Genomic DNA, 20,686 nt, shown 5'->3' with positions numbered 1-20,686 from the left:
CAAATAGCTTTAAAACGCAAAAAGTTTCTAAAAGTTGTATTTTTATTGAAGAACAACAACAACAACTACAACAACAATGAAGCAACAGTGACAATGTCTACGGCAACAAAACAACACACGGTAGCGGTGTGCCGAGGAAGAGGAAGAGGTGATCTCCTGATGAAGTCCTCAATTTAACCCATGAACTGTCCTGGCCTCAACAGACACCACATGTATATTTAAACTGGACCCATACTTAAGTTATTGCAAATATCCCATCCATCATGCTGCAGTTATGTACATAGAAGTTCTTTGTGCATATCAGTATTTGTATCTTTATCACACAGCGTTTGTTAAGGCAGAGCTGTAACCTGGTAACCTGGGGGTCTACTGTGAGTTTACTGTATCTGTAAAAGAACCAAAAGCAGTTTGTGCAGTGCAGTACTGCATCGGAAAGAGTATTTTTACAGAAAAGAAGAAGAGGACGAGAGGACAACGTATTCTGTTTTTAAGAGACTAAAGGGGGGGAGGGGGGGGGGAATCTCTCTTCTGCTGCCCATTCAACAAGTCATCAAGAGGCAGTGCTCTCTCATCTGTGCTTTCACCTGGTGTGGGGTCCAGGTGGGAACCAGGGGCTGTAGTCACCTGGTGTGGGGTCCAGGTGTCAACCAGGGGCTGTATTCACAACGCTTCCTACTGTAGTAAGAATAAGTCCTACCTGGCAACGTTCTGAGAAAAACAATCCAATGTTGGTCAAATTTATTTTTTCAAATCCTCCTTGGGTAATACTTTTTAGCGCAATATAGAAGTACTTCTAAGAACTTTCTCTGAATCTCTGTGAATCAGGACCATGACTATAGACTGAAGACCACTTTTGTTGGGTGTTACTGAAATTTAAGTTAATGTGTATATATATATATATATATTAAAATTAATTTTAACGAAAAATCGAACGAAAAAATTGTTTATTTGTATTGCTGTACATCTCTATATATTGAAACATTTTGTATAAATGAAAGATTTCTATCAATTTGAAAAATGTCGCTGTCTAAATAATTTGAAGCTAGCTGCTGTACTATTGACAAGGCGAACACTGGGACAAACTGACCTGTCGTTCTGAAATGTATTCAGGTTGCCAGAGCTCGGGTTTCCTCTGGTCAGAGTCTGTGTTCAAGGCAAGTGTCCTCTGGGGGGCGCTCTTCTATAGGGAAAGAGTCTTTGTGGCTTCGCCGGGCTCTCAGAATAGTGAACACACCCTTCAGAAAGAAAATGACACTGATAGCCGTGAAGTAGATTCCGTATATGGTGAACTGCAAGAGAAATGGAGACTGGGGTCTGAATACATTTCTGTACTTTTTAAGGCAAGGCAACTTTATTTGTATGGCACATTTCATACAACAGGGGCAATTCAAAGTGCTTTACATACATTATTTAAAAATACAGCAACAGGAGCATAGTAAGAAAATAAAAATGACAATGAATAAAAGCAAATATAAGAAGTAAATAGATAAAACATTTAATAAGACAATAGTTAATGGAAAAAAGACATTGATAGAAGTGTTTGTGTTTAATCATAACTCTTGCAAAACATGAAGGTTTTTAGGTTAGATTTAACTATTTTTAGGGTTTGGGCCTGTTCGATTTCTTCAGGGAGTTTGTTCCAGGAGCATGCGGCAGTGTGACTGAAAGCTGCTGCGCCGTGTTTTGTTTTCGCTCTTGGAAATGTTTAGCTTAAAAGCAAAGAAGGGACTTCTGCGTTTGTCCCTGAACAACAGACTCACCTGTGGTATGATGTCCAGGCCCAGACCTCTGCTGTCCACCACCACTAACGTGAGGATTGTCTGAAGGACCAAAGCACCGAAGTTGTTCGATCCAAAGATCAGTGCGTATTTCTCCATCGACAGGTCAGCAGCGATTTGGAACCTATGGTAAAGACAGAAGCTGGCGAACGGTGACCTTTTTAAGAAGTTGGCATTTGTTTTCCTGGTGTGTCTTGGAGAAAAACTCACATGGCTATGGTAATAAGCAGCATGTAGAAGCACTTGAAGACGATGTAACCGGCGTAGCACACCCAGATGCTGCTGGTGAAGGTCATGAGGAAGAGTGCGGCGGCCCCCAGCCCAGAGAAGGACCCCAGAGCCACCTCCCCCCACTGGGCCCAGTCCACCTGCGTGAAGCCTATGCCGTAGGCCGTCACCGCACCTTTAGGGAACACTTACGTTTATCTGAACTGATCAACTCTTTATGATTCTTTATCTCGTGTTATTTTGGATAAATAACAACGTTCTGTAATGTATTTTCATCAGTATATTTTCACAAACTTGTTTTATGGTTTGATAGTTTTTTGTTATTGTGTGGTTTTCCCCAGTAAACAAAGAGTCCCAAAAGACGTCCTCCAGGGAAGCCGGAATGTGGGTCCAGATGACGTCTTTCTACGACGTCCAGATGACGTCTTTTTAGGACGTCCAGGTGACATCTTTCTAGGACGTCCAGATTACGTCTTTCTAGGACGTCCAGAAAAGAAAGACGTCATCTGAGCCCACATTCCGGCTTCCCTGAGGACGTCTTTTGGACTCTTTGTTTACTGGGTTTGTTTGAAGTCTAAAGATGTCTACGGGAGCTATACTCACCAAACAGATTGGACACAGCCTCCACCCCTCCGTTGTAGACTGTGAAGTTGTGGGAGGGCTCCACGTGTTCCCACAGCACCTGGACGTAGTTGACTGTCTGGTTGTACCCGCAGGTGGCCAGCGCCCACCACACCGACCAGTACACCAGCTGCTTGGTGGAATAGCACTGGAGGAAGTCTCGCCACAGCTGGAGGAGAGCCCGACAGCAGCCTCCTGCCCTTACTGGCCCCCCAGGACCGCCAATCACGTCCCCTCCTCCTGCCCTTCCTGGCCCCCCAGGACCCTCAATAACGTCCCCTCCTCCTGCCCTTACTGGCCCCCCAGGACCCTCAATCACGTCCCCTCCTCCTGGCAACGCTAGCTGCTCATGCGGGTCCGTTTGAGTGTTTTGTTCTCACCAAAACAACTGATTATTTGAACACAAAATCCATCCTCCTTTCTTTCCTCAAGAAGACTTCAATGACTCTGTTGTTGTACAGTTTATCAGTTCAAATTATTATAATATTGTTTCTTGATCCCTATTTCTCATGTTTAATGCAAAATTATGTTTAACTTCGGCGGTCTTATTTTGAAGAAATCGTCATTTACACACATTGGCTGCGTTTGTTAATTCGCTCTGGAAATCTGAGCAGCACTCATGGAATGCCTCTTATTCAATCAAATTACTTGGTCCCTTTATGACGTTGAACCCAGTGTGCGCTCCGGCGCTCTCAGGGTGGATTTACGAACGCACCTATTTACAGTGACCGGAAGTAGATGGGCGGAGCTCAGTAAACAGACCAGCGGGTTGACGACGTCTGCAAACTTGCTTCATATTTGAAAGAGCAAACCGCCTAAGACCATGTCTAGTAAACAGTTGTTCCGAGTATATCTGACTGAGAAGATAACCGCCGCTGTGGAGGAGATGTTCGACGCTTTTGTAAGCGCCGTAGCAGCGGAGCACCAGGAGGAGCTGTCCCGCTGCCAGCAGGAGAACAGCCGTCTGCGGAGCTTACTGGACGTCGTTATCAAACCACATATAAAGTTACATAAATTAGGTTGGTCTCGTCGTTCAACTGTTCACGTCGTTTCTGTAGTTCAATTGTTGACAAGACACCTAAAACAGTACCACAGTCCTCTCCCAACGGCAGGCTGACCAAACCTGGGGAAATAACGTTTAAACTGTACAATCATGATATATATTTTGGCATTTAACAATAGCATTTGCATCAAAAACAAATATAAATCTCCAACACTAAAACGACTGTTTATATCCTTACAATAATGTTTTTGATTTTGATTTTGTTTATGCTTCCTATTTTCTTACCGTCCGTTGCCCATGTTCAACCCCATGGTTTCTGTCATTCAACTTTTCATTCATCTCGACAATATAGGCTAGATCAAGATATACAGAATGCACTTTAAGCCCATATTCATTATGTAACTGTAACTTGAATATGTTTTAGTAAACCGCTAAAATAACTCAACTGTACCAGTCAAAAGTTTGGACACACTTTTTCATTCAGTGTTTTTTTTTTTTTTTTTTTTTTTTTTTTTTTAATACATTGTAGAAACTGAAGACATCAAAACTATGAAAGAACACATGTGGAATTATGTAGTAAACAAACAAGTGTTAAACAAACCAGTATTATATATTATTATTATTATACCAGTATTACACTTTTGGCATTCTCTCAGTCAGCTGTGTGTGTGTGTGTGTGTGTGTGTGTGTGTGTGTGTGTGTGTGTGTGTGTGTGTGTGTGTGTGTGTGTGTGTGTGTGTAAACTGAACACCGCCCAGCATTCTCTTCTCTACAATATGTGGGAGAAAACCACTAAAAACACAAACGTTAACCCTAAAAGATATTCTGCTTTGTTTAACACTTTTTGGTTTACTATATAATTCCATATGTGTTCTTTTATAGTTTTGATGTCTTCAGTATTAATCTACAATGTAGAAAATAATATATAAATAAAGAAAAAGTGTGAGAAGGTGTGTCCAAACGTTTGGTGTGTGTGTGTGTGTGTGTGTGTACCGTATTGACCCGAATATAAGACAAGTCGCATCGTCTTATATTCGCGCCCTAGACTTTTACACGTCAATATTAATTCACAACAACGTATGGCGCCAAAAGACTGTTCCCCACGCGAGCCACCGTGCATCTCCCGCTCCCTCTCACACACACCCCAGTGACAGGTGCCTGGAGAGATGGAGAGACACTCGGACCAGCTCGAACAAAGTGGCTCTACGATGCCAACTTTAAAGATCATGGTGATCAATGAAGCAGAGGCTTCAAATAACTGTAGAGCAGCAAAAAAATATGATGTTACAGAGTGTAACGTTAGAAGATGGCGAGGCCAAAAAGATCGGCTGAAAAATGCTCATAGCCAGAGAAAAGCATATCGTGGTCCGCAAAGCGGCCGCTTCCAGGAGGTTGACAGGAGGGTGTGTCAATACGTCATCGAAAAACGTAATGAATGTATGCCGATTACCAGAGCTGTCATTCAGCTCAAAGCCATGGAAATCGCCAAAGAGCTCAATTTATATATATAAAAAAATATTACAAAAAAAAAGGTCCAGGTTACGGTATATATATATTAGGAATGCCCCCGATTGATCGGCTAGCAATTGGAATCGGCCGATAATCAGCAAAAATATGAGATTGGGGAAATCCGATGCTTTTTAATTAAATTAAATTAATGCTTTCTAATCACCCATCACAACAACTAATCAATGACACAAACAACCTGAACCAATTCATCGTCTTTAACCTAAACGAGCCACTCTCGCATACTTATTATACTAAAACTACTACTACTTCATTTCCAATCATAGTTAGCTACATTACTGACTTATCAAATGCACATGTGTGATATGTTTACGCAGTGCGCACCAGTGGCATTTCCAGTCACTCCCGCGCTTCTACTGTGCTACTCAGGCCGACAATACTGTGTGGCTGCGCTGTTCTGTCTGTTTATTGTTAGTAGCAACATGTCTAATTGAGTTAACTCGGGTTATGCTTACCATCAAAACAGTTGAGTTGAGTTTTAATATGGGACCTTTAATTAACTTGGGTGTTGGTATGTTCCCCTTTATTTTATTCTTTATTTAACCTTTATTTAACCAGGTGACCTCATTGAGATAAGGAATCTCTTTTCCAAGAGGGACCTGGCCAAGAGGGGCAGCACAAGGACACAATCATACATTCAATACACAGATAAGAAGAATAAGAAGAATAAGAAATAAGAAATTAAAAGCAGGTTTGGACGGGCACAGATACTGAATTAAAAGCAATGACAATTTCCAATAAGATACATACAAAATAACAAGAAATATTATACCTTGATACAATGACAGCTCACAACATAAACCTCTCTCTCTCTCTCTCTCGCTCTCTCTCTCTCTCTCTAACTAGGGGATATCTTCCACCCCCCCCTCTCTCTCTCCGTCTATAGGTATATACTACAGTCAGCAGTCAGCATGAGTAGTCGCTTCTATCAGCGCACGGGCGCAACGGCGAGGATTATACCACATTTTCTTCTGTTCCTTCTATGGATTACGGATTTGTACATCAAATCACCACAGAACTTGCATCTTATGGAGAAGGAGTCAAACTTTGTTGGAAAAGGTGAGACACATAACGACTTTTATCTCCACGCCGCGAAGAAATGTTTGGGCTTCGGAGCAACAACCATTCACACGAAGCTGACTGCGGACCGGACGAGAAGAAACAAACCCCCGACAGGTAGAATAGACAGAAGAACCGTGATATGGCTCTATCTACTGCTCTCGGGAGACATCCAGCAGAATCCCGGACCAGTCGCAACCAGGCGGGCTTCACGTTTAGCCAGACAACAACTATATCTTTCCCAGGCAAATGCTACGAGCATAAACATTGACGCCATTGTCGACAAACCGGTTAGTTTGCCGGCAACAGCAGACATCCAGGTTTCAGACGTGGCTAGCAAAACAATGGGTAGATATGCTAATAACATTACCCCCCCACCTATCTTCCACCACCTAGCCAGGGAACACAGAGGCCTCCCCCACCCGGTGACGAACCCCCCCCCACCACCCGGTGACGAACACAGAGGCCTCACCCACCCGGTGACGAACCCCCCCCTCCCCCCTCCCTCCCCCACCCGACGACGACCCCCCCCTTCTCCACCCGGAGACTCTACGACGAAACCGTTGAACAATGGGCGCCCCCCCCCACCCCCCAATCCTCAACGTGACGATGACCAAAATGGTGGTGACTATTTCCAAGTCAAAGACATAAACTCTCTATTTGGACACAGCAGTAAGGGCCTGCATATTGTTCACCTTAATGTGAACAGTCTTGTGCCTAAACTGGACCAAATCAGAGAAATGTTCCATGACAGCAAGGTTCATATTTTGAGCTTCTCTGAGACCAAGTTTGATGAATCCATCAAAGACCCAGAGATTGAAATAGTCAACTACACAGTCATCAGAAACGACAGGAACAGGTATGGGGGTGGTGTCTGCATGTACATTCACAACGATATTATCTTTAACACCCGTGATGACCTGAATCATGACAAATTAGAATCTGTTTGGGTTGAAATTATCTTTAACAAAGCAAAACCGGTGCTGGTTGGTTCTATCTACAGACCTCCCGATCAGAGCGATTTCTATGATATTCTTGAGGGGTGCTTGGATGACGTTGACTGTGTGGAAAAGATTCTTATTGGAGATTTGAACACGGACATGCTCAGAAATGAAGCATCCGTTTTCAAATCCTTCACTAGGTTTTCTGAATTACACGGTCTCCGTCAACAAATTACCAAACCCACTAGGGTGTGTATTTCTACTCAAACCACCATAGATCTCATTCTAACATCGGATGAGTCCAAAATCTCCAAGAGTGGGGTTATTGTATGTGGGCTAAGTGATCATTACATGATCTTTTGCACTCGTAAAAAACAAAAACCCAAGGCTGGCGGTCATAAAACTATAACTACTAGATCCCTTAAATCCTATTCTAGTGAGGCCTTAAACCATAAACTGGAGAATCAAGACTGGTTTGATGAACTAAAATGCACACAGGTTGAAGAGGCATGGCTAGGTTTCAAAACCAAATTCCTAAATATTATTGACAGTATAGCCCCCATGAGAACCACCAGGGTTAAAACCCGATCGGAACCATGGATGAATTCGGACATTCTAAATGCTATGAAAGTCAGAGACCTAAAATGCTCTGAAGTTCAAAAATGCAAATCAAAATTAGTGAAACACTTAAACGAAGATCACAAAACCCACTTTGAGAAAATTAAAAAACAATGCAACAAACTATGCAATCAGGTAATTACCATGACCAAATCTGCTAAGAAAGAATACCTCGATAACAAAATCGAAGAAAACTTAAACAAACCACGTGACCTTTGGAAGCTACTTAATAGCCAACTAGGTTGCAGTCAAAAACTCAAAACCAGGTCTACAAACATCAGCATCAAATCTGGTGATTCTCTCCTTACAGACAAGCTGGATGTGGCTAAGTGCTTAAACACTTTCTTTACAACCATAGCCACTAAATTAGTTAACAATCTACCACCCCACTCAGGGCGTTATGGTGTAGAGCACATCCGTGAGTTCTACAATAAACTGGGTGTACGCAATGATGATTTTAAACTCTCCATGGTGTCAAACGATGAGGTGTTTAAAAAGCTAGGCGCTCTACACTCAGAAAAGGCCACGGGCCATGACAATATTCCAGCCAGATTTCTAAAAGACTCAGCTGCCTCCATTACCCCAATCATCACCCACATAATAAACCTCTCCATCAAACAGGGACACGTCCCCCTTGACTTTAAAATAGCAAGGGTAACCCCACTGTATAAAAAAGGAAGCAAATTAGACCCAGGCAACTACCGACCTGTTTCTATTCTTAATTCCATCTCGAAACTTATGGAAAAAATAGTTTATGAACAGGTCGATAGGTACCTTACCGAAAAAAAGCTGATGTATGAATTTCAATCAGGATTCAGAACATCCCATTCCACTGACACATGCCTTCTCTATTTGAACGACCACATCAACCATGAGGTGGACTCGGGCAAGTACTGCGGCATGGTCATGCTGGACCTCCAGAAGGCCTTCGACACAGTAGATCACCACATATTGTTAGATAAACTGAAAGCAATTGGGTTCGATAGAACATCGGTGAGCTGGATGCAATCCTACTTAGAGGGGAGGGAACAGGTGGTTAGTGTGAACGGAACACTGTCCCCCCCCCTCCCAGTGACCTGCGGCGTTCCACAAGGAAGCATTTTGGGACCTTTACTGTTCCTAATATATGTGAATGACATGTCATCAGCATGTGATTGCAATTTGTTCCTGTTCGCGGATGACTCGGCTCTGCTGGTCTCTGACAGGGACATATTGCAGGTGGAAAAAGCGCTAAGCACTGAACTGAGTAGAATCTGCATCTGGCTAGCTGACAATAAACTATCAATACACCTAGGTAAAACTGAAACCATCCTATACGGATCCCCATCTAAACTCAGAAAGGCTGAAAATTTTAAAATAAAAGTGGGTAACATTAATATCACAAGAAAAGAGGATATTACATACCTGGGCTCCATCTTAGAGGCAAATCTTTCCGGAGATAAAATGGCAGCAAAAGTAATCAAAAAAGTTAACCATAGAACTAGATTCTTGTACAGGATATCCTCACTTGTCAGTAAAAACACACTGAGGACCCTATCAGGAGCTCTCATTCAATGTCACTTCGACTATGCCGTAACATCATGGTACTATAGAACCACAAAGGCCCATAAAACAAGACTCCAGACAGCCCAAAATAAACTGGTTAGGCTTCTGCTAGGCCTCAACCCTAGGACACATCTAACCGCTGCTCATTTTTTGAGCCTTGATTGGCTACGAGTAGTTGACAGAGTGCAGCAGCTTGCACTGGGCCTGGTCTTCAAGATACGCTACACCACAAAGACACCCAAGTACCTGTCAACATACTTCCAAAAAGTGAACAACGTCCACACATACAACACCAGAGGAAGCTCCACGAACCACGTTCAACCGCGTTGCACCACAAACAAGGGGTTAAACTCGTTTGCAAACTATGCAGTAAAAATGTGGAACGCCCTTCCTATAATCTTAAAGGAGTGCAAAACACTGCCCACCTTCAAAACCACTCTCAAAAAACATTTACAGGAGGCTGCAATCCGTAACTGGACCCTCTAAATCAAAAATCAGATTAAAAGACCCGAACTACCCACTGTACATACTTTGTGTTTTGTCCCCCGCCCCCACCTGTGGTGTATGTCCCCACCTGTCCTACCCGCTGTACATACCTTATGTTTTGTTGTATTGTTCTTCCCATGATGGATGTGTGTTTATCTTGTAGATAGTAATAGTTATTTGTCTGTATTATCTTGTAGATAGTACTAGCTTTTTTGTCTGTCTTACATGTAACGATGAATTGAGAATCAAGGACCCCAATTGAAATAAGCCAGTGGCTTTCTTGGGTTTTTATCCTGTTAGTTGACCTTGTATGTAATATGTACTTTCATGTACCTACTTCTGCAAATCTTCTAATAAAGTTTTCAATCAATCAATCAATCAATGAAATAGTGTCCGATCATTCTCACTGACGTAATTATCACTGTCCACAACAAGAAGTCATCACCCTTCCTTATGGAATAACCTACTAATCTTCAGATTATTATTGTTTTTAGTTTTTTTTCATTTGAATTCGTCCGTCAAGTTTTGTGGGATGCATTAGAAATACCGTACAATTAATATATAGTTTTAAGCTCAGTAATGTAACAGAATGATATGTTCACATATGTAGTTGACACAATGTTGTCCTCTGTTCTCCTCCAGACTTTCATCACCACACACTCGATGTCTCTGACCAGGATGTCGATGGGCAGCTGCACAGCGAGCTGGGCCCCATCCAGGAGGACCCAGAGCCTCTGGTTATTAAACAAGAACCAGACCTTCTGGTTAACCCTAACCAGCTCCCTCTGGGGGGAACGGCGTCTCACGGACCACAGGCTAACACCAAAGACTCCTGGTGTATGCAACCCTCGTACCTGGACTACACCCTATGTGAGGAAGACACAGAGAGAGAAGTGTTACCACCTAACACTAGGGATGCTCCGATTTATCGGCCACCGATTTAAATCGGCCGATTTCACTCCAAATGACTCGATCGGTGATCGGCAAAAATGGCCGATCGCAAAAACCGATCTTTTTTTTTTTTTTTTTTTTCCTGGGGAAGACAGATAACTGAACAGAAAACATAGGAGGACGTAACAGTATGTAAACCATGAAGGCCACGTTTATGATGTCTTTTATACAGCCATATCGACTGACTTGGGCTTCAGGCCCTAACTGGGTGATAGGCCAGACCTTTACTATGCCATAAAAATGGGTCTGCGTTTGCTTGGTGCCTAATGGATCAAAACTTTTGTCTAAAAAGCAAAAAATATGTAGGCTATCCAGTCAGTAGGCCTACAGTTATGTATTTAAAAAAAAATCGGTATCGGTATCGGTTGATCTTGAGGAAAAAAATCGGTGATCGGTATCGGCCCCAAAAATCCAGATCGGAGCATCCCTACCTAACACCACATCTGGTCAGATAAAGGCCGAGCCTGATGGAGACTACAGGACACAACCAACCTGGGACTTAAAACGCATCGCTGCTGGAGATCCGTATGGTTTTACAACTCCGAGTGAAAACAGTGTGAGTGCCAAGGGGTTGGACAGCGGAAGGCACAAGCCCCTCCAGTTCCAGAGGACACAGAGAGCAACCAGGCTAAGCAGCCGTATGAGCGCTGAGGGCGGGACACCGGTAGAGACGTCCAACCTGAAATCTGCCGTTAAAACAGAGGAGCCTATTTATAACTGCAGGGTGTGCGGAGGGAATCTGAACTCTCTCGATTCTTTGATCAGTCACGTGAGTATACATTCTAAGAACGAAGAATGTATGTGCGGGGTGTGTGGAAAGCGCTTTGAGTTCCCGCAGAGATTGGGAGATCACCTAAAAACCCACATGAGGAAGAATCCTATTTGTTTTGTTTGCGGCAGATTTTTCACTTGTAAGTATGACCTGGAAGTGCATATGATGAGTCACACAAAAGACCAGACAAAAGTCCCAGTCTTGCATATCAGGAGTCACAAGGGGCAGAGAGCGGTCCGCTGCCTGGCATGCAGACATGGCTTCAGCTCAGTCTATGCACTACGAAAACACCAGAAAACCCACCCCAAAGAGAAACGCCACTGCTGCCAGCACTGTGGCAAGCTGTTCCATCAAGGCGGGCACCTGACCGAGCATCTCCGCATTCACACAGGGGAGAAACCATACAGTTGTCATGTTTGCGGCCAAGGTTTCACCAGATCCTTTTCGGTGAAAATCCATCTTGGCATTAAACATAACATCGTGGAAGAAGTGGTGCCGTCCACCAGGGGAGGATCAACATATTGCTGCCATGTCTGTGGCAAAGGTTTCCGTTATCACGCATGTATGAAAACCCATGTGATGAAACACACATGATCAACGGTATCACTGCTTTGCCCGTGGTCAAATCCTTCCAGAATGACATGCGATAACATGTTCTGTCTGATGAAATGCTGAGTATTTCCAAAAGTAAACGTAACCTGTCCTTTGTTGGAAATGTGCATCAATCAGTAGGTTGACTGAAAGGTACTTTCATTTACAGCTTTAAGAGGAGATGCTCTTCAGAACACTAGTGATGTGTCATGCTTGGTCTTCAGGAATATCTTAGGGATTTGTATTTCATATGGATATGTTTTGTTTTGCAGTGCATAGATACTAAAGGTAGACACAGTGATCAGACTAAACCATAAGTAGCGGGGCACTTGACTAAACAAACTGCAAAGCAGGAGGCTAATCTCATCAGTAGAACTTGTCGCTAGCTATCACTTGGTGCTTTAGTCATCAGCACAGTATCTACTGTATGTGGATCCCTAAGAAAATAACCTGTTGCGTTGCACTTTGTCTGTATCTTTAATGTTCTCGCTTGTATGTTCAGGTCATATTGCTGAGTCTCAGCAAATAAAGAAATAAAACCTGTTTAGTGAGGTGATGTCTACTGAAATCATTTGTTGCAAGTTTGAATTGCAGCCCTTTCTCCTCAATGAGTGGATTTCTCAATAGTAAGTCACCCCTCCAAACCACTGGCCCACTGAGCCAGGAAACAAATTAAACAGGTATGACAGTTATGTAATTCCTAGCCTATTCTAAATAGTCTAACTTGATGTATCGCTGGGATGTAAGGCTAATTCATCCGAGCCACACGGGTTGATCCAGATATTAGACCGACTTATGGGAACAGTAAGAAATCGTTTTGAAGATTTGAGATTTCATCTACTTGCAGGCTTACTTTATGTGGTGTTTCGCCTGGATGTTGTCTCGTTATCTGCTTCACGGTGAGCTGCTTGGCCCTACTGCGTTGATGTAACTTCACATCATTTGACAGATAAACATGCTAAACCATAGCCTAATATCTCAAATAAACATGCTAAACCATAGCCTAATATCTCAGATAAACATGGTAAACCATAGCCTAATATCTCAGATAAACATGCTAAACCATAGCCTAATATCTCAGATAAACATGCTAAACCATAGCCTAATATCTCAGATAAACATGCTAAACCATAGCCTAATATCTCAGATAAACATGCTAAACCATAGCCTAATATCTCAGATAAACATGCTAAACCATAGCCTAATATCTCAAATAAACATCCTAAACCATAGCCTTATATCTCAGATAAACATGCTAAACCATAGCCTAATATCTCAGATAAACATGCTAAACCATAGCCTAATATCTCAAATAAACATATTAAACCATAGCCTAATCTCTCAGATAAACATGCTAAACCATAGCCTAATATCTCAGATAAACATGCTAAACCATAGCCTAATATCTCAAAAGGGTGAGGCTCTTTTTCACGGGACTGTCTGGAGAGCCCTGGAGGTGAGGCAGTCTGGAGAGCCCTGGAGTTTCTCTCGATACTTCCAGTCGTACGCTTCCCCTCTCTATCGTCACCCGGACCGCGGTGGAAGAACATGCTCCTCTGCGGCATAGGCAGGAAGCAAGAAGTCACCAGAGCGATGGAGGTCAACACCAGGGTCAGGACCAGGATGTTGTGGTAGGACATGAGGCTGAAGCTGACCAGCAGCTGTCCCGACACGGAGCCCACGGTGTAGCCCAGCAGCTGCACGCTGCGGCAGTAAGACGTGGCCTTAATAATAATAATAATAATAATAATAATAATAATAATAATACATTAGACTTATAGCGCTTTTCTAGACACTCAAAGACGCTTTACAAACTGAAAACTAAATCTAAGTGTCTTTGTAGGACAATCTACTCTGTATACTGCAATTACACCTAGATTTCGGGTGGAGAAGCCGCGAACAAGCAACGCCAGCGTCCTCTCTCAACCGGCATCTTTCGGTAATTACCTTGCGGTAGTGTTCCACGTCCACCACGCTGTAGACGTAGGAGAAGTAGGCCACCTCGCTGGCTGTCACCACGCCGTAGAAGAACTGCATGGCCTGCATGGCTGCCACACCCTGGACCCACAGCAACATGGCTGTCGTCACTGTGAGGTTGGTACACTGGAACACCACTACCGGCTTGTAGCGGAGCCAATCGGTGAGCAGAAACACAGGGACCAGCACGGCCAGGTAAGAGTAAGTCCACACAGGGAAGATTTCATTGGTCACCTGGAGTTCAAAGGTCACTTAAGTCAAAAGACTGGAACCCAGAGTGGGTTTCTCATATTTTTAATACATCATAAGCTTGTAAAACCTTGTCTGTCTTTAACCTTTAACCTTTAACCTCACACACTTGATTGAGAGATCAAATGGATAAGGATTGCATAAAGTGGCATATTTAAACACGGTCTGAAACTGCTCTTAAAAGAGAGACTGCGCTGAAGTTGTTACTGTACCTGTTCAGTGTCTTTGAGCCCCGGAAAAGTGTTATATAAATACAATGAATTGTTGTTATTATTATTATTACCTGTTCCACTGTCAGGTTCTTGTCTGGCCCCGTCAGGTATGTGAACAGGAAGGGTTCCAGAGGTTTCACAGTACTGAAGAACCCGTAGGTGCAGAGCACACCTGTGGGATAGCCCCATCCTGCCTTCCATCGCTTCACAGTTTCCATCTCCACGTGTCACACAAGGCTACTGGTTTACCTGACCAGGTTTGGTCCTCCATGCACTATCATTAGTCCTGCCTCTACCTAGTCATTGTATGGGAGTCGTCTTAAGTTGTGTTTATGTAATCGGTTAGCTCAGTCAGTCAGCGACCTGCTCAAAGTGCACCACTGATGGCCCACATTCCTGCTCAGACTGAGATATGCGGTGAATACAACGTGAGGCAGAGGGAGGCGTACCCATTTAATCTTTAACATGCGGCATGCTATGCTATCAGTCATAAATCAGTCATAAATATCAAATGGATTTCAACAGTAGTTGGACAGAACAATGCCTAAGAAAGCCTGCGTGTGGAAAAAAACGTTATCTTTATAATAATAGGCCTAATAATAATAATAATAATAATAATAATAATAACAACTTTTTATTTGTATAGCACATTTCCTGCAAACGTTGCAGCTCAAAGTGCTCCAATCATTATATAATCATAATTTAATTATTTAGTAATTTAAAGGCAATATTAAAAAGATGGGTTTTTAGTCTTGACTTGAACATACAGTATGTGCTGAGGTTGCATCCCTAATGTAAACTGGCAGTGAAGACACAATCTGGGTGCATAAAATGAGAATGCAGCCTCACCAAACCTCTTCTTTTGTACATGTGGTACACAGAGAAAACCAGCGTCAGAAGACCTGAGAGCTCTACTGGGCTGATATGCTAGCAAAAGACCTGAGAGCTCTATTGGGCTGATATGCTAGCAAAATATTTAAAACGTATCATGAATTAACAGTACAAGTACATGTCCTAAAGCATACCTTCATGACGTTTTATTTTAGAGTTAATATTGGGAGAGCTCTGTTGAACATTACGCCTCCTCCATTAATTGGCTCCCACAATAACCTCTCCCTAATCGCAGACGTAATTGAGCACAATTTGATTACGGGAAACTTTAACCGTACAAATCCATTGACACCTCTCCATACTCACACCAATCACATTAAGAAAGTAAAGCTATCTCTTAAATGACCCCCAAAGTATATCACCTTAATTAAAGCAATAACTATTCTAACTTGGACCAAAGCCAGCAAGATCCATGGAATTATTTAAACTTTAAATGTTTAATAAGCCAATCTAAACACAGTGTGGTAGAAATTAATTCTCAGGAGACTAGGGAGTCAGATGGATACAGGTTTTTATTTATCATAACAAAAGCAACCCAGATTTGGTTCTAAATTGATACATTGATACATCAGAATGATATACAGTTTCATAGGAGGTATTGGTTGTCATAGGGCCTCAGATGACTGACTGGTTGTTGTCATGGTGATGAGTACATTTCCATGTGAGGACCACACCTCCACCATTTATTGATCCAGTCTGATTTCAACGACGTGGTACAATTTAGTGATGAGATCATCTTTTCCCCAGGTCATGATGAAATGTCCCAAAGGTCATGTCACTCGCTCAATAACAATTTGATACACATTGAATCATTTACATAAGGCTTCATTCATATGAGACACAAGTAAAGTATTATTGTTCATGAGTATGTGGCGGGGTGGTATACTAGCTGGGTTTCCCACACATGTCCTGTCACATTTAAATGAACTCCCACAGAGGCAGTGGTAGAAAAAGTATAAATATAATGTTTATTTTAAAATAACCATAGAATGCAGATAAAATAGCACCACAATATAACACTGGACATTCAACCAGGAAAATAATAAACGCTATCAAACTATCTTGTGATCACACAGATCATATAACACATAACACACCAAACACTTTAGGCTATTATGGGTAAACTGTTGTCAACAATCAAACCGTGGACGTTTACAGCTACCGAGTAGGGTAGCAAGCAGCGACTTGTACCCTAAGACTGAACTCCGAGGATTGTTATCCACATTGTCACCAGAAGGACTGAGTCCGCGTGTGCAACGCGCCAACCCAACCCATCTTCCTTCGTCGCTACCGCATTTGCTTCACCTCCACCTGGAACCGTGAGTAGGCTAATTGGGATTTACCGTATCAGTGATACCAATTGGGACTTATTTTTCTTTCATATAGTGCACCAACAAATCCAAGCGCTTGGTAAACCTAAAATGTTAAACCTAGAACTCTGAACTTTCTATATTATTTTTCATTGAGTGTTTAAGTAAGGTTTGTGTTTGTTTCAACCTGATTTGTTATTTTTGTTTTGTACACACAAACACACACACATACACATACCACAAACCCAAACACATACTATAGCACACAATATATATGAAAATAAAAGGAACACATTTTTGCTATTCCTTCTAAATTGCTGTCCTTTGTATTTTGTTTGTATATGGGTTTATATGCTTACTTGGTTTATGAGGACACACAATTACATACACTTATCTGATTTGTTTGTAAACAAGAAGAGTAAGTCAGTTCACCATCAACAGCTAAGAGTCAGAATCCTGTTACATCTTAATTAATTGAAATAGTAGGCTACCTCAGGAGAGGGTTAAACAATCATGAAAATCTGAATGATTTTCTATAAGAATCGCCCTTCTTCTACAGAAAGAGGGGGTAACCTACATTCCATCCTGTACCTATTTACTATCATCGTCATGTTCTTATATCACATGTTTTATCATGTTACACTATTTGCACTTCTGCACAGTAAATCTTGCAGTGTTAAAGTAACACTTAAAGAATTAAATGTAACACTATTCCGGAGTGTATATGGTCCTACTCCAAATTGGATTTAAACTGACTCTTTCCCTAGTGTTAAAGTTTTAGAGTTAAATTAACTCTAAATAGAGTAAAAAGGTAACACTGGTGTACACTGTTTTGAGTTGTTTAAACTTAACACTACAGGTTAATTAGCTCTGTGGAGTGTTAATATCACTCCCAGTAGTGTTGATAATTCTCTCTTCTGTGATAACAAATCAACTCTGCTTGAGTTAAATTCCTATGCTCATTAACACTGCATTGAGTTATTAAACGTTAACACTGGAGGGTCAGTTGACTCAGATAAGTGTTGATTTTACACACTGCTGTGTTGATAATTTACTCTTACAGTGAAAAACCAACTCTGATAGAGTATAATTTTAACATCAATTAACACTGCATGGTGTCAAAGAAACGTGCCACTATTTGTTAAATAAAATCTGTGTGGTGTTATTTTTACACTTAATTTAAAAGTCTAATTACAAATATTCCATGAAGTGAGTAAAAATGACAACTTAACACAAATTAATGCATTCAACAACTTTATTTTCAGCTCTAAACCATGTGAGCCCAAAATATCAAAAGATGGAGAATATACCATCATATACAAATTCACATCAAATGCACTGTGGGGGACATGGCGCATTCTAGCCTGCAGGTAGAGCTAAGCTTTAGTGGAGTGGGGATGATGGGATCAAAAGATGGAGAATATACCATCATATACAAAAACGATCGCTCGTTCCTCTGCCTGCTCTCCGGATTCCTCTGTCTCATTCCCTGCCAAGAGGGACAAACACACACAGGTGAAATAGTCATGTGGCAACGTAGAGCCGAAAGGGCGAAACACCGGGCGCTAAGAAATGTGTTCACACTGGATGTAGCTGTGTGTTTGGTACTTTTTCTGGTTTTAGGAAACATTCAAACACACTGAGAATTTTGAATAGTAAAGAAAAAATAGAACAATCCTTTAAAAAATTGGAAAACCCATTCACACCTTTAAATTCTGAAGCTAAAAGAAACAAACACTTAAAAGAAAAATGGGGAAGTGTTGTACCTATTGAAAAGGTGCTTGGCACAATATTTGACAGTAGAAGAAACAGAACTACAAGAACATAATGACCAGGTTATTGTAACTGATAAGTTTGCATATGTTCCCATTTTGGAAACACTTAAGAACATTTGTCAAAATCCAGAACTTGCAGACATGTTCAAGCCCAGGCACATTCACAAGGAAGGTGTGTATGCAGATTTAAGAGATGCCACCTATTTGAAAGAAAGTCCCCTATTTTCTGTAGAAAAAGATGCCTTGCAGATTCAGCTGTTTTATGACGACTTTGAAACGGCAAATCCCTTGGGCTCTAAAAAAGGGCTTACATAAATTAGGTGCTATATATTTTACATTAAGAAATTTCCCCCCAATCTTTAATTCCTCTTTGATTAATATTAAATAGTGTGCTCTTTTCCATGCGCAGGACATCAAGCGTTATGGGTTTAATTCCATACTTGAGCCCCTTGTTCATGATCTTAAAATACTGGAAAGAGAGGGACTTCAAATTCCCATGTTGAAACACGTGATTCATGGTACCTTTACCTTAGTTCAGGTCACTGGAGATAATCTTGGTTTGCATGGTCTGTTTGGCTTTGTGGAATCATTTGGGGCTCGCTATTGTTGTCGTTTCTGTCTGCTTGAGAAACATTGTTTTCAATCTGTGTTCTGTGAGGACGATCTGAAAGTTGTACTAAAAACTGTTGAGATGCACGCACAGCACTGTCAAACTATTCAAACAGATCCTACACTATCTCATGTATATGGTGTGAAACACAGTTGTCTGTTGAATTCACTTCAGTATTCAATAAAAATTCAATAATTTTTCTGTAGACATAATGCATGATATTCTAGAGGGGGTTGGTCAGTTTGAAGTGAAACTTGTTCTGCAGTACATTAAGGACAACTTCCTAAATGCTGAACAACTGGCTGGTAGAATACATGCTTTTGACTATGGTTACAATCAACAGCGAAATCGTCCGCCAAGAGTGAAGTTGTTTGATGGAAGTAATGATTTGTGTTTGAATGCCATACAGTCTTGGTGCTTATTACGCAATATGCCTTTGCTATTTGGTGATTTGTAGAAGAAGAAGATGTAGAAGATGTACTGGCATCTTCTACTTTTGCTTCTTCAGATCGTCAACATTATATTTTCACCAATCCTGTCAGAAGGCATGACCATATACCTCAAACATTTAATCATTGACCACCATCGACTCTTCAAGCAGTTATTTCCTTCAATCAATCTCTTACCAAAGCATCACTTCATGCTACATTATCCTCGCAATATAAGGAACATCGGCCCAATTCTGCACATGTGGTGCATGCGTTATGAAGCCAAACATAATTTCTTTAAGAGACAATTAAAAAATCATTACACTGACATTGGCCAAAAAATGTTTCAAAGTCGTCATAAAACAGCTGAATCTTCAAGGCATCTTTTTCTACAGAAAATAGGGGACTTTCTTTCAAATAGGTGGCATCTCTTAATGACTACATTTGATGAGTGCATTTAATCAAAGCTGTATAAAGTTCTTTTGAATGAGTATCTGCATTTGGCTTACACTTACTCTACTGGTTTCAGGATTCCATGTGAATGATTGTAGTCATCCGGATTATGTCCCATCTATTTTTCCACATCGGCAGCAATTGACACAAGGCAGAGTTAAATTACGGCGCTACAAAAATGCCAGGAAGAGAGAGGCTGGTGATGATGGGAAGGTCCTGTCAGCCAAAAGAAAACAAAGGTCACCTTCAGAAGAAGAACCTCTCACTGAGCCCACTGAAGAACCTCTCACTGAGCCTACTGAACAACCTCTCACTGAGCCTACTGAACAACCTCTCACTGAGCCTACTGAACAACCTCTCACTGAGGACGGTACACTGAGCAACAGGCCAGTTTCGCACAGGGAGCAGGTTGCTATTGTAATAGAGGTAGCCAATCTCAGGAGAGAGAGAGATGAGGCCAGAAGAGAACGTGATGCTGCATTGCAGCGATTGTCTGTGAATGCTGTTCGAGGCAACAACAGTGCATGCAGGGCCATGACTGGGCTTGACTGGGCAGTGTTTGACTGTCTACATCGCTACCTTCTTCAGTTTATCAAGTCACCACCTAAGGTTTTTCGATTGTCGACCGAGGACCAGCTTTTCCTCTGTTTGCTCAAGCTAC

General features: G+C 41.7%; 1 protein-coding gene across 1 annotated transcript; it reads right to left on the bottom strand.

The window, feature by feature from the left end:
- Window positions 1-1,136: 1,136 nt before the first annotated feature.
- LOC308172509 (thiamine transporter 1-like) lies at window positions 1,137-14,776 on the bottom strand (the record flags this gene model as incomplete). Its single annotated transcript, XM_080547408.1, has 7 exons — window positions 1,137-1,289; window positions 1,761-1,902; window positions 1,989-2,181; window positions 2,610-2,876; window positions 13,553-13,844; window positions 14,068-14,331; window positions 14,630-14,776. The coding sequence occupies 7 exons, from the start codon at window positions 14,774-14,776 to the stop codon at window positions 1,137-1,139; spliced, it is 1,458 nt and encodes a 485-aa protein (XP_080403534.1).
- Between the last annotated feature and the right edge of the window lie 5,910 nt (window positions 14,777-20,686).

This window comes from Nansenia antarctica (assembly GCF_963989245.1).
Source record: "Nansenia antarctica genome assembly, chromosome: 17".
Lineage (NCBI taxonomy): Eukaryota > Metazoa > Chordata > Actinopteri > Argentiniformes > Microstomatidae > Nansenia > Nansenia antarctica.
This window is presented reverse-complemented; position numbering and strand designations above follow the sequence as displayed.